Source organism: Chiloscyllium plagiosum, chromosome 30, assembly GCF_004010195.1.
Source record: "Chiloscyllium plagiosum isolate BGI_BamShark_2017 chromosome 30, ASM401019v2, whole genome shotgun sequence".
Lineage (NCBI taxonomy): Eukaryota > Metazoa > Chordata > Chondrichthyes > Orectolobiformes > Hemiscylliidae > Chiloscyllium > Chiloscyllium plagiosum.
This window is the reverse complement of record NC_057739.1, coordinates 44535734-44551232: the sequence shown is the minus strand read 5'-3', so window position 1 is coordinate 44551232 and position 15499 is coordinate 44535734. Positions and strand designations below refer to the sequence as shown.

At 42.5% G+C, this 15499-nt stretch overlaps 1 protein-coding gene across 1 annotated transcript in view; it reads right to left on the bottom strand.

The window, feature by feature from the left end:
• Positions 1-15137, bottom strand: part of tbc1d13 (TBC1 domain family, member 13) — a 44514-nt gene extending 29377 nt beyond the window's left edge. The window contains exons 1-9 of the mRNA XM_043719715.1: positions 15018-15137; positions 14905-14936; positions 14634-14707; positions 13286-13326; positions 8984-9045; positions 7972-8071; positions 5252-5334; positions 2287-2446; positions 953-1154 (exon numbers count right to left, since the gene is read on the bottom strand). Coding sequence (XP_043575650.1) covers positions 953-1154; positions 2287-2446; positions 5252-5334; positions 7972-8071; positions 8984-9045; positions 13286-13326; positions 14634-14707; positions 14905-14936; positions 15018-15137 — 874 coding nt within the window. The remainder of the gene's footprint in view (positions 1-952; positions 1155-2286; positions 2447-5251; positions 5335-7971; positions 8072-8983; positions 9046-13285; positions 13327-14633; positions 14708-14904; positions 14937-15017) is intronic.
• Between the last annotated feature and the right edge of the window lie 362 nt (positions 15138-15499).

Below are 15499 nucleotides of genomic sequence, written 5' to 3'. Positions count from 1 at the left end.
TCATGAAAAGAAACAAATATTAAAAACGAAGCACTTTCTCCCCCTTAAAATTTCTCAATGAAACAAAAACTACTGGATAATATTAAGCGCAGTTCAACTTGTCAAAGGATTGGAAAACTATTTATGTAATCCCTTCCTGGAGTGGGAATACAGACACAGACTGTAATGGATTGTAACTTTCATTCGGGGCTAAGATGAATTGACCTTAGCGGCCATAGTTGGTGTAGGAGTTGGGGCTGCTGATGGCGGTGATCCAGGGATACCCTGATAAGGACAACATCAATGTGGGCATGCCAATGAGGACAGGATTTGGACTCAAACAGTCTGCAATACTTAGTGTCCTAAAACACACCAATAAACTTCACAGTCTGAGAACCCCTACAGTGTGGAAGCAGACCATTTAGCCCATCGAGTCCACAGCAACCTTCTGAACAGCATCCTAGCCAGACCCACGCCCCTGCCCTATCCCTGTAACCCCATATTTCCCATGGCCAATCCACCTAACCTGCATATCTTTGGACTGTGGGAGGAAACCGGAGCACCTGGAGGAAACCCACGCAGACATGGGGAGAATGTGCAAACTCCACACTGACAGTTGCCCAAGGTTGGAATCGAAACCAGGTCTTGTTGGAAGGTATGGGGAAGCTAAGAACAAGGAGCTGTAATGTACCATGAATAATCCCTAAAGTAAAAAAAATCTTTACCCAGAGAGTGGCAAAAAGGTGCCATGTGATACCAGAGAGAGAGAGAGATACTAATAGTTTAGATGCATCTAGGAGAAAGCTACAAAAACATATGAGGGGGGGGAAGGGATTGAAGGAAAGGCTGATGTGGGAATGGGGAGAATGCAAAAAAGAGGTGGCAGGCGAGAAATGAAGGAGAATTGGTCATCATTCTGAGCTTGTGAGGCCCCTGGCTGGCTAGACGTTTTTGTTATTTAACAGAACCTCACCTTTCCAGTCAGTGTTAGGGTCTGTTGCAAAGGTATAATAAACCGGCCCCACAATCTCATTCATGCCCTGAACATAAGCAATTCCTGGGTTCAGCTTGGCGTAGATGAAAAGGATTCTTTCAACCACCTCCCAGTGAGCCTCACAACCATTGGGAAGCACTTCGTACTCATTAGCCGAGGTTGTCTTGCGAGGGGAGGAAACCTGTTCAAAGAAAGGAGATGGGGAGGGAATCAGCAACAGGGGGGAAAATGGAATAAAAGCTATGGTAGGAGAGTGCAGAATGGGAGATCCCCTGAAAGTAACTGTAACAAAATTTGACAACAGCAGTGTAGCTCCCATCAGATAGTTGGAATTACAATTTTAAATCAGACTTAATGCTCAGTGTAAGAATATAGGAGAAAGTGAGGACTCAGATGCTGGAGATCAGAGCTGAAAAATGTGTTGCTGGAAAAGCGCAGCAGGTCAGGCAGCATCCAAGGAGCAAGAGAATCGAAGTTTCGGGCATAAGCTCTTCTTCCTGAAGAAGGGCTTATGCCCGAAACGTCGATTCTCCTGCTCCTTGGATGTTGCCTGACCTGCTGCGCTTTTCCAGCAACACATTTTTCAGTGTAAGAATATAGTTCTGTTTTACATTCTGTTTTCTGTGTTAATGTGAATGAAGTTATATCAAGTGGTGATATGGGAATATCATTGGACTAATAATCCAGAGGCCAATGAAATGAGTGGAGGGATCTGGGGATATAGATACACAAGAAACTAGGTAGGAACACAAATACATTGGGCAATAAAAAGAAATTTAGCACTTTGATTGTTTTCCAGAGGGATTACAAAAGCTCAGAAGTTATGTTAAACTTTGTAAAACTTTAGTTAGACCACACTAGAAAGCACTTGGAAAAGTTCTGACCTCCATATGACTAAAATGGTTACAGAAATACCGATGAAGAGGCAAAAAGATTTACGAGTTTGATATAAATACTAAGAAGGTATAATTAACAAGGGCACTAAACAGGTTAAGCCTTGTTTTGTCTCCATTAAAGGTGGCGGGATAACCCAAAGGCTTTAAAAGTTAAGACAGATTAGATGTGGACAAAGTGCTTTCACTGAAAAGGAAACCAAAATTTGGAAGGGGCATAATTATAAAATAGACACCAATTAATCCAAAAGGGAATGAGGGGAAATGTTTTTTCCCAGAAATCAGTGAGAAAGTGAACTTCCTTTCACATGGAGCCTCTGAGGTCAGTAGCATAGACATGCAAATAGGGGAGGAGGGAGACAGGCAAATTGTTGCTATTTGGTTATTAAAAGTAGGATTGCCCTACAATGAGGACCTTACGTTTGTAACGCCGCTCCGATTGTGCGCAACAGTCTGAGACTTCAGGGTGGTCTGCTCTACCCGCCTGCGAAGTGTTTCAAACTCATTCTGAGGGTCCATGATCAAAAGGCACGGGTAATCAGTGGGACGCTGAAAAAATGCCATGTCTGGGTATAGGCGTCTAGGAGAGAGAAAACAAGTTAGGGTTGCAGGTAAGGGTACAGCTAACCATGTACAAATTGGAGCACAATGCAGGGACAACAGACAGGAAACAAAAACACTGCAGATGCTGGAATCAAAGTAGACAGGCAGGAGGCTGGAAGAACACAGCAAGCCAGGCAGCATCAGGGTGAAGTCGACTTTTCGGGTGCAACCCTTCTTCAGGACTGGGGGTGGAGTCCTGAAGAAGGGTTACACCCAAAACGTCGACTTGTCCACCTCCTGATGCTGTCTGGCTTAACGGTGTTCTTTCAGCCCCCTGCCTGTCGACAATAGACAAGAGGGCAGTTATGAGAGATAGAAATTTTCAATTTTACCCCCTATTTATTTTCACTATCCTCCCTTTCCTCCAAGCAAAACTCAAGGTTTATCAGAATAAGGAGGTTATTTGGAGTTGTCACTGGCATTTCAATAAAATCCAGCTATTTCAAGACTTGCAGCTCTTCAATGTAATTTCCTTAATATCAAATGACAAACAGATTGAATTTTACAGACTCTGTTCCCATGCGTCGGGGAGCATATGCTTCCAACCATCCAAAACTGGCGAGGTAACACTTGGGTGAGGTACTGATGGCTCCGGGTCTAGTATTGGCAGTGTGAATGGGGAGCAGTGGCGTAATGGCAACGTCACTGGACTAATAATTGGAGAACTCAGGCTAAAGTTCTGGGGACACAGGTTTGGATCCCGTCACGGGTAAATTGTGAAATCTGAATTCAATAAAAACCCAGCCTAACAGTGACCATGTAACCACAGTCAAAAACCCAGCCTGGTTAACAAATTCAGGGATGTAAATCTGCCATCCTTACCCAGTCTGACCTACATGCAACTCCAGACCCAGTACAGCTTCCGTCTAGGAGATTAGGGATGGGCAATAAATGTTGGTCTAGTCAGGTGATGCCCAGATCCCATGAAGTAAGGAGCAATAATGAATTATGAATACATAAGAAATGTACATGCAGGACATGACAGGAAAAAATCATCGACTCTGTAGCAAGTACAGAGGAACTGAACTGGTTAGCCTAAGTATGGAGTCCAATCACCTCCTTCTGCATTGTACAATTCTGTAACTCAAGATATCACAACCCCTCCTTTGGCAAGTTACCACAGCCTGCAATGGCTCAAGGTGCATTTCCATCACTTTCCTGGGTAAACCAGGAAATATCAGCATTGATAATGCCACCCACATCCAGATAATGAATAACTAAAACAAGGACAAATCTTACAAGCAAATGCTTCACTCTTTCCCAGGCCCTTATCTCAAATGTTGGAGAAGTCAATGCCCACATCCCAATAACAGAAAAAGATAGTTATAATGTTTGAAGGATCCAACAGGGTCAATATAGAGAAGTGATTTGCTCTGGTTCGGGTGGGGTGGGTGCATGCAGGTACATATTGGGGGTGTGTGGTGAGAAATCAAGAATGAAGGGAGTTTTAAATTAGAGCTTAATCATTTAGAAGGAAAATTGGAAAGCAAACTTTCTCACATTTAAAAAAATGCGAAATTCTCTTCTGCAAAAAGTTGTGAATACTGGGAGACAATTGCAGCCATCAAGATGGAAGTTAATATTGTGATTAATGGTGAGAGATCTATACATGTACAGATAAAAATAAAATCTTTAAAATTTTGGATTTCAAACCAGTGGCATATGGGTGCTGGTTTACATTTGTGAAGAGATTTAAATATTAATTAGGTCAGTCATTTCAAACCATGACGTTTTAAACTAGTATGTATTAGATAACACTTGAGAGCTAAACTCTGGAGCGTTAATGAATGTTTGCTGATACCACCGTGTTTTACAACACAAGAGAATAAGCTTTAGACCATTAACTTTAGCAAAATCTAGGATTAGCAAGTTTTAAAAAAAAAATAAATTTAGTTCAAAAACCTTTGGGTTCAGTTCAAAAGGGACCTGACTGAGGTCAGATGCAAGTATAATCTCTACTAGAAAGAGAAAAGGGATTGTTCAGAGCAGTTACGAAGGTAAGTTACCTCCATGAAAAAGAGCAGTTTGGAAAATCTTCAGATCAGGAGTGTTCGTTTGAAACTTGCATTGGTTATTCAAGCTGAGAAAGTCTAAGGGCTAACTTCTTTGTTCAAATTTCAAATAAAATTCAAAGAATAGGTTTTTCAGCTCACAGGAAACCATTCCATCAGGTTATATACTGGAAGACAGGAAACACAAATTTCTCATTTTGATCAAATGTAAGGTGCTCGGAGCAGAGGAGATATTGTTTTGCCTGTATTTTGAAATCTTTCAAATGATACTGTATTTAGATACCTTTGTCCGGTTTATTTTATTTCTTCTTTTGTGTAATCAACTTCTATTTTATTGTTAAAAATCTGCAGCCTCATCTGCTTATGTTTCAGGAAAAAGCCAATGTTAACTTTTTAAAAATCCAAAATATGATATATCAAGCCAAACTTTATTCTGGAAACCAATTTGTCCAGTAGTAACATCAGCTGGAATCATCATACTTTGTTTCACTGGTAAAGGTCAGAAGGATTAGGCAGCAGCGGTTCAGACACAGTGGAGGCACAGAGAAGCCAGGATATAAACTATTGTGGAACAGGCTCCATCCTCATCCCACATTCCACAACAATTGTTAAATGAGTGACCTTGCTCTACACAAACGGACTACAAAGTTATACCAACAAACACACAAACGCTAAAGTGACTTAACAGCTGCGAAGATGCTTTGGAGGATGTCCCATGCACATGAAAGATGTTACGTAATTATTTGCTTTTGTCACGTCATTCTGCTTACCGGACGTCTTTATCCACCTGCAGGAGAACCTCGTTGTCCTTGAAGTACGTGTTCCATCGACTGTCAGGGTTTGGATTCAATGGCTATTCGGGGAAAAGCAGAGTTTACATTGCAAAGGAAATACACAGTGGAAAGGGTACAAGGGAACCTTTGCCAGAAATTAATCACCATTCTCATAGAAGCAATTTCCACTACTCAATCGAGCTAGATCAATTACTAATTTTAAAACAAAGATTGATATATTTTTATTAACAAAAAATATTAAGGAATATGGGTACATGACGTTAAGACACAGATCAGCTATGATGTCACTGATTACAGTCAAGACTTGAAGGGTTAAATGGCCTCCTCCTGTCCCTATGATTAATAATCCACCCAAAATAATAACAACCTGCATTTGCCAGGCACCTTGGGGCATTTTATAGTGTTTAGAGTGCTTTGACAGAGCAACTTCAAGCAAACCATGACAGACACATAAGGAAGTATTGTATTAGAACGGTGACTGAAGAGAATTTGGTCAGAAAGCTAGGTTTTAAGGAGAAGTATGATGTGGTGGTGTTAGACTGGGATGGACAAAGTCCGAAGTCACACCACCATCATAGTCCAACTGGTTTCTCTGAAATCACAAGCTTTTGGAGCGCTACTCAAATAAACCTGTTGGGACTATAACGTGGTGGCGTGTGACTTCTGACTTTTAAGGAGAAGTGGGAAAGGCTAATGCTATGGGGACTTGGGCTCAAATCCACCACAGCAACTGGTGATATTTAAATATGATTAACCAATAAATCTGGAATTAAAAGCCAGTCTCTGTTTGATTGTCTCCATTACCAAAAGCTCACTTGGTTCACTAATGTCCTTTAGGGAATCAACCTTACCCGCCCCTCCAGACCTGCAGCAAAGGGACTGATACACACATCCTCTGAAATGGCCAAGCAATCCCCTCAGTTAAAGGCTAATTACTGAAGAGCAACAGATCACCGACTTTGCCAGTGACATGTCTCAAAAGAATAAAAAACAAATGCATAAATACACAAACAGCCAGAAGACGCTGATATTTCAGTGCAGAGAACTCAGATGCTGCTGGACGTGCACCAAGGCCATGTAAACCTTTAAAAACAAAAATACAACCTCAGTTATTGAATTATCATTAGACTGAACGTCAGTGGTGGTCAGAGAGTGAACAGGATTTAGGACTGGAGTTAGGATGATTGCACAATAAAGTTTTAGTGACATATTATTCACATTTATTACTTTCTGCTTCCCTTCTTACTTTCGATCACCTGCCCTCCACCCATCACAGGTCTTTTCCCTCCCTTGTATCCTGAAGACTCATTTTCCCCTGGTTGTGTATACTAAATATCTGATATTTTTCAGTTTTTCTTTTTAAAATTCACTTGCAGAACGTGGAATCACTGGCTAGGCCCAGCATTTATTGCCTATCCCTAATTGCCCAGAGGGCAGTTGAGAGTCAGCCACGTTGCTGTGGGTCTGGAGTCAGACCAGATAAGGACAACAGCTTCCTTTCCTAAGAGACATTAGTGAACTAGATGGTTTTTTTTAAAACAACAATTCACAAGGGTTTCATGGTATCATTAAACTCTTAATTCCAGATATTTATTGAGCTCCAAGCAAAGATCATGCTAGATAGAGTACAGAGGAGATTTTGCACTTGAGAGGCTGCAGAGGATTTTTAAAAATTAATCATTCATGGGATGAAGACGTCACTGACTAGGCCGCATTTATTGCCCATCCCTAATTGCCCAAAAGTCATCCCAATTCTGTGGGTCCAGAGTCACATGTAGGTCAGACTTGTAAGGACAGCTTACACCAGGGTACCCAGAACATTATCTGGATCTCTGGATTAATAGTCCAGCAACAATACTACTAGGCCAGTGCCTCCTCATTTACCAGGATGTTGCCCAGACTGGGGTAATTCAGTATAGCCAGGTTGGCTGGGGCTCTTATCCTTACAGCAGAAGGGCAGGGTGAAGGTGGTGCTGACTGTGGTGTTCAAAGTTTGAAGGGCACAGGTTGGATAGTTGACACAAACCTTTCATCTTAGGAGAGAGATCAATAAGCAAAATGCATAGTTTTAGGTAAAGGGAGTTTTAGAGGAGATTAAGAAAGAATGCGTTCAACCAGATGGATGTGGGTATCTGAAACTCTGTCTGAAAGGATTTTAGAGCAGGAATCATCACAATATTTAAACGAGCATACAAGGCTACAGGCCACGTGCTGGAGAATGGGATTAAAAAAGAAGGTGCTTGATGATTGGCAAGGCCTTTGTCGTTAAAAGGTCTAAGCCCTGGAACCTTAAAATACTGGCTTCTTCTACAGATGCTGCTGAGTCCATCCCAGAGCTGGCTGGTTTTGTGTCAGATTTCCAGGATCTTGCTTTTGTTTTAACCACTGTGAAAGGCACTTTAAAAAGATGGATTTATTCAGGAATGTCATCCAGTGTATTAAATCACCACTGCTGGTGGGATCACACTTTGAGCAATAAGTACATGTCGCTATCCACCCTGTTACTGGGCCTGAATGTGGAAAGGAAGGAATGGGGAAGATAAATTTACGAAATGTGGGATGGATGTTCGGCCGGAATTTTAAGTAATCCTGGCAATCCAACTGAAACTAACACAACAGGTTCAGCACTTTCAGCCAATATGTCTAAAGCTTGTCGCTACTGAAATTGAGAGACAGAAAGGAGGAAGGAAACTCACATGATCTTCTAGCGTGACATCCTCTCGGATAAAGCCCAGATTTGCTTTGGCAATTCCAGGCTGAATAATCATCTCCTTCAAGAATTGTGCGTATATCTCCCTGCAAGGAAATAAACCACTTGGGGTCAAATTAAGCCCAGGAATGTCAAGCCCAGGCAGGTCCAAAGTCTAGGAGCTCTGACAGAACACACTTCCTAGAGAGTCCTGACACCAACAAAAAAAAACCCAATGGCCACTCTGCCTCCCATCCTGCTTCATTCTGTGGAGAAGGTACATAGAGAAAATTGTAATATAGGTCAGAATTTGCACTTTAATACTGTGTTCTACCCGCCATACCTACAACATGGAAGGAGGTCTCACAACCCAATCAGTCTATTTAATAAATCTTGCTCAATTAGTCAAAGGCTCATTGCAAATATCTAGGAATTGGCAGACAAAAGCTCAAACGACCTTTTTACTAGATGATGAATAATTAGGAACCAATATTTTATATTCTTATAGTACATGCAAGCAGACTCCTCAAAAAGTAATCTGCTTCACTGTGAGACAGTGTTGGACTTATAGGGAACTATGGAGACTAGTACACTGACACTGATATACATTGGGAATAAAGTGAAAATCTCTAATAATATTTGGGGGTCTTGTGGTGCAGTGGTAGCAGCCCTACCACTGAACCAGAAGGCTGGGTTCATTTCTCACCAATTCCAGAGGTGTGTCATAACAAGATGTTTAAAAAAAATCCTAGTGTGGACACCAACCCATTTGGGTCATGTGTTGCGGAAAGTCTAATAACAGTTGGGGTGGAGATGATGAAAGTGGGTGCAGAGTTGCATGTGGCTTTTGGAAGAGGGTTTAAGTTTCTTGCACTCTTCGTCGCCCTTACACGACAGAACGAAACCTCTGAAAAGTTCAGCCTTTAGGCTGTTAATCTCCCCGTGTCCCCATCACCAAATCATACGGTTGGCCCAAACAATGAAGTCACTCACAGACACTGACAGATTTGGTTCCTTACCTCTGCTTCTTCAGGAAAGAGCTCCACTGGGCCTGTTCAACAGGAAGGTAATTGAGAAGGATCTGGGAGAAGACAAGAAACCGTGGATTTTAAAAAAGTTGAAACAGAGCAAAGCAATGACTCATTACTGCCTAATGCACTGTCAACAAATCATCAGGCCTAACCATCCCATGGAGTGTTTACATCCCACACCAGCCACATCCCAATCTTCTTCATCTCATCCTTTCATCCACATTTATGCTGCACACCCTTCAATACGTTTACAGCGTTCACTTAACTACTTCCTTTGGTAGCAAGGTCCACATTCCAGAAGGGCCTGTGCCCGAAACGTCGAACCTCCTGTTCCCTGGATGCTGCCTGACCTGCTGTGCTGTTCCAGCAATAAAGTTTCAACTTTGATCTCCAGCATCTGCAGACCTCACTTTCTCCTCCACATTCTCACTACTGCCTAGGTAAAGATACTTCCTACTGGATTGATTCCCAACCATCTCATATCAATGATCCATGTTTTAATTTTTCCCAAAAGTGGAAATATCTTTTAATCCTATCAACTCCCTTCATAATTAAAAGTCTCTCCCACACTGCCCCTCAGCTTTCTCTTTAGTAGAGTAATCACCATGCTGTTCAGTTTTACATTACAGCTGTAGACCCGAAACTCTGGTATCCTTGTAACTTTTATCATTGATTATCTGCTGTTGCTCTCCAATTATATCCTTTGATCTCTTTAGTCTCAAATGCTATATCCAACTCCTCCTCGAGGTCAGACATCTTGGCCTCAATTGCTTTCTGTGGTCCACAGGCTCACCACCCTCTGGGTGAAGAAATTTCTCATCTGTCCTAAATGACTTACCCCATTATTTACACTGTGATCCAGGTGTGGACTCCACCACCATCAGGAAGATTCATCTACCCTGTCCAGTCATGTTAGAAGTTTATAGGTTTATAGAGTCATACAGCATGGAAGCAGGCTTTTCCGTCCAACCAATCCACACCAACTGTAATCCCAAACTAAACTGGTCCCCCTCGCCTGAGCTTAGTCCATATCCCTCCAAACCCAAACTATTCATATACTCATCCAGATGCCTTTTAAATGTTACAATTTTACTAGCCTCCACCACTTCCTCTGGCAGCTCATTCCATATATGCACCACCCTCTGTGTGAAAACGTTGCCCCTTAGGTCTCTTTTATATCTTTCCCCTCTCACCTTAAATCTATGCCCTCTAGTTCTGGATTCCTCCACGCCAGGCAAAAAACACCATGTCTATTTACCCTATCCATGCCCCTCATGATTTTGTAAACCTCTATAAGGTCACACCTCAGCCTCCGACACTCCAGGGAAAACTCCAGCCTGTTCAGCCTCTCCCTATAGCTCAAATCCTCCAACACTGGCAACGTTCTTGTAAATCTTTTCTGAACCCTTTCAAGTTTCACAACATCTTCCAATAGGAAGGAGACCAGAATTGCATGCAATATTCCAACAGTGGCCTAACCAATGTCCTGTTCAACCGCAATATGATCTCCCAACTCCTGTACTCAATACTCTGACCAATAAAGGAAAGCATACCAAAACTCAATACTCTGACCAATAAAGGAAAGCATACCAAATGCCTTCTTTACTATCCTATCCACCTGCAACTCTACTTTCAAGGAGTTATGTACCTGCACTCCAAGGTCTCTTTGTTCAGCAACACTCCATAGGACCTTACCATTAAGTGTAGAAGTCTTGCTAATATTTGCTTTTCCAAAACACAACACCTCATACTTATCCAAATTAAACTCCATCTGCCACTCCTCAGCCCATTGGCCCATCTGATCAAGATCTCATTGTAATTAGAGGTAACTTTCTTCGCTGTCCACTACACCTCCAATTTTGGTGTCAACTGCAAACTTACTAACTATATCTCCTATGTTCACAACAAAATCATTTATATAAACGATGAAAAGTAGTGGACCCAGTGCCAATCCTTCACTGGTCACAGGCCTCCAGTCTGAAAACAACCCTCCACCACCACCCTCTGTCTTCTACCTTGTTCTCCCTGTATTCCATGAGATCTAACCTTGCTAACCAGTCTCCCGTGGGGAACCTTGTCAAACATCCAAATGTTGTAATTTTACCTGCATCCACCATTGCCTCTGCAGTTCATCCCACACACAAACCACTCTTTTTAAAAAAAAGTTGCTCTTCATGTCCTTTCTAAATCTTTCTCCTCTCACCTTAAAGATATGCCCTCTAGTTTTAAAATCCCCACCTTTGGGAAAAGACCTTTGCAATTCACCTTTTTCCAAGATTCAAGAACAGTTTCTTCTCAGCTATTATCAGACTTTTGAACCAACCTCTTTAATGTTGATTTCTCTCTGCACCTTCTTGGCAGCTGTTGCATTGTATCTTGCATTCTGGTCTGTTACCCTGATGCACTTCTATGGTATGATCTAACTTCTGTAGCCCTCATTTCTTCTGAACCCTTAGCCAGTTTAGTTTGGGTTTATAGTTGGCTTGGATTAGTTGGACCAAAATGTCTGCTTCTATGCTCTATAATCTTACCCAATTCAACTTCTCCTCATGTCAGCACATCCATCCCAGGAATCAGGCTGGTAAACCTTCAATGTACTCGATCTATAGAAGAACATCCTTCCTCAGGTAAACAACCACAATAATCCCAGGTGCGGCCTCACCAAGGCCCTGAAAATTGCAGCAAGATGTCCCTGCTCCTGCACTCAAATCCTTTTGCTATGAAGGCCAATATACCATTTGCCTTCTTCACTGCCTGCATGCTTAACTTCAGTGACTGGTGCACAAGGAACCCAGGTCTCATTGGGCATTTCTCTCTCTCTCTATTGATAGCAAGATGATAATCTTCCTTTTGTTTACACTACTCATTTATCCACATTAAACTGCATCTCCCATGCATCTGCCCACACACTCATCTTGTCTAAATCTGGAGTGGCAGAGTGGCTCAGTGGTTAGCACTGCTGCCTCACAGTGCCAGGGACCTGGGTTCAATTCCAGTCTCGGGCTGTGTGGAGTTTGTACATTCTCCTCGTGTCTGCATAGGTTTTGACCGGGTGTTCCTGTTTCCTTCCAAAGTCCAAAGATGTGTAGTTTAGGTGGGTTGGCCAAGCTAAATTGCCCATTGTGTTCAGGGATATGTAGGTGAAGTGCATTCTTCAGGGGTAAATGTAGAGTAATAGGTTAGGAGAATGGGTCTGAGTGGGTTACTCTTCGGTTGGTCAGTGTGGATTGTTGGGCTGAAAGGCCTGTTTCCACACTGTAGGGATTCAATGATTCCACGAAGCACACCAAAGCATCTCTGCATTCGGTTCACAGCTCACCCTCCAGCCCAGCTTTGCAATAGCTCCAAATGAGCAGAGGATGCATTTAGTTTCCTCTGGAATGGGTTGGTGGGGCCGGGGGAGAAGCAGAAGAGGAACTGGGAGAGGGAAGGCTCGTTTGTTAGCCTGGGAACACAGACAGAGCAGGTCAGAGCTCCACAGCTGCCATGTCTCCCTCACAACTCATGACTCTGCTTCAGGTCCCCTCAACCACACAGAGCCAAGACCTAGCCAGTGACCTACAAACGATTGAAAATCATTTCTTTGTTTTGGTACACTTTGTCTCGACTCTCAAGTGAAAAGGATCATACCTGCCTTTTTTTTTTAAAAAACAATCTTCTTAACTTCTACAGCCACGAAATGTGTTTCTTTAAATGCCTAGGTCCCTATTCCCCATATAATTGCCCTCTGGGGGAACGGACGATAAATGTTGGCCTTGCTGGCGGTGGTCTCATCTCATGAATGAATAAAAAGAAAACAATTTAAAATGTACCATGTATTTTAGAAAGGGGTTGTATAAAACATTACTTCAAGATAGTCACCTGGTTTCACATCACAGGTGTCTGACCCAGGTAAACTGGCAAGACTCTCTACAGCTCAGAACGCTGCCAAAACATGTCAAATTCCTGAGAAACGGGTTATACACAGTTCCGTTCTTGCTGATACAGCTTTTCCACACTCAGAACTCAGTAATGGTATTACAGCAGGGAACTCAATTTAGTCTCAAGCTGTCAACCCTCCGGGATTGTCCTGGAGCCTCCAGTGAAGGATTAATCTCTCAGAAACTGTTGTGAATAATATTTGGCAGAGAAATCACTAAATGTTTTATTTATTTATTTAATTTGAAGCCTCCAGCCTATACAGTTACAAAAATATCAAGAAATCAAAAGAATTTGATCTATTCAATGTCGGATCATATGATGAAGCTTCCAGGGCAATGCCCAGAGTTGGCAACTCATATGAAAACCCACCTTCCAACAAAGTGAACGCAGTCCCCCTTCAAATGGGATCCCTGTGGGTAGAAATGAGAATATCAGATAAAAGCAAAATACTGTGAAGTGAGAGAGAGACAGAGACAGAGACAGAGAAAGAAGAAAGGAGAGAGCGACAGAAAATGAAAGGAGAGAGACAGAGATAGAGACAAAAACAGAGTTAATATTTTGAGTCTGACATGACTCTTCTTCAGCACTCCGAGTATCAGACTTGCAAGGCGTATATTTATGAACCACAAAAATAATTGCTACTTTTATTCCATGATCACACCATGGCATTTGCCTTGATATTCAGCCTGATGAATTGTCTGTATACACAATGGGTTTGTTACAGATCATACACCCTCCCATGTCCTCTACATTCCAGAAATTACAGACCTTCCAATATGACAATTCTCAGGCAGACACATAACACCTTTAATCTTGAGTGGGGATCAAATTGCAATGCGAAACATAAAACAAAACACATTAAAAATTACACAAGAGATAAAACATTCCTGTTAAGATCCCAATTTCTTTCAGGTGATGTCTAATCCATTGTGCACTTGATCGACTGTTAGAGACAGTAGTTTCCAATAAAAGTTATTTTTATTGCTATCTAATTACAGGAAGATCAGACAAGGTCATATGAACACATAGATAAGGAGGAGTACGTCATTCAGCCTCCCAAGCCTGCTCAGGCATTTTATAAGGTCATACTAAGCTGATCGCAACATCAAATTCATGTTCATGTGACCTCTAATAACTTTCCCACCCTTCACTTAATAAGAATCTAACTACCTCTGCCTTAATTCAAGGACTCTGCTTTAGCCATCTTTTCAGGAAGTATGCCAGAGATTAATTTCCCTCCAAGACAGAAAAAAATGTACACATATTGTAAATGGATGACCAGTAGCGAGGGAGTTGGGGAGCTTTATGTTTGCATCCTCACACAGTAAGTCTAGAATGCACTGCAGAATGTGGTAGAAGTTTTCAAAAGGGAGTAAGGTGTTTTATTTAAAATATAAGAAATGCAAGAGTTACAGCAAGAAGGCAGGAGAAAGGAACCAAATGAAATGCTCAAGCAGGGAGCTGGTGCAGTCAGTGATGTGCTGAACGGCCTCCTGCTACACTCTAACAGTCATTGAGATTTTTCACGATTCAACATGACTCAACCCCTTACAGCATCAGAAATGTCAGGAATTGAAAGGAGTTCAATTTCAAAATGCATACCAATTCGTAACTGTTGGTCCCATGTCTGCAGCAGGAACATGATACACATGTGTTTGTGGAACTTGCTACCCACTTTACAAAATCTGATATCAGAACAAGGGAAGGTTCTCCTTACCATTGAAGCAAAGTTCCTGTAGTTTGGGGAGGCTGATCTTTGGTTCAGTCAGAGCAACTCTGAACTCTGCAATCCTGCAACAAAAGACTACATTCTATAAGAAAGCTCTATTTAGTACTGTCTGCACTGTGATTCACATGGAGTTTAAGACCAAAACCACTCAGCTGATTAAAAACATATTCTCAATGGACAGACAGTACTTTGCATCTAGCTCATGAAAAACGAGCACAAAAGGATAAAGTTCAACATCTGAAACAGCTGCTTAACTCACAGTGGAGGAATCTTCCAAATCACACAAGATTGCTGGCAAAGTTTTCCATGTCCGACTAACTCCCAAATTCACCTTCTGACCCCGACATCAGAACTCTACTCTCTATCTCCTACTTTCCGCCTGCCAGGTTGTCTCTCCCAGTGCCACTCATCTCCCATCCTCTGCCCGTCTCCCTCAGTGCCACTCATCTCCCATCCTCTGCCCGTCTCCCTCAGTGCCCACTCATCTCCCATCCTCTGCCCGTCTCCCTCAGTGCCCACTCACCTCCCATCCTCTGCCCGTCTCCCTCAGTGCCACTCATCTCCCATCCTTTGCCCGTCTCCCTCAGTGCCCACTCATCTCCCATCCTTTGCCCGTCTCCCTCAGTGCCACTCATCTCCCATCCTCTGCCCATCTCCCTCAGTACCAACTCATCTCCCATCCTCTGCCCGTCTCCCTCAGTGCCCACTCATCTCCCATCCTCTCCCATCTCCCTCAGTACCAACTCATCTCCCATCCTCTGCCCGTCTCCCTCAGTGCCACTCATCTCCCATCCTCTGCCCATCTCCCTCAGTACCAACTCATCTCCCATCCTCTGCCCGTCTCCCTCAGTGCC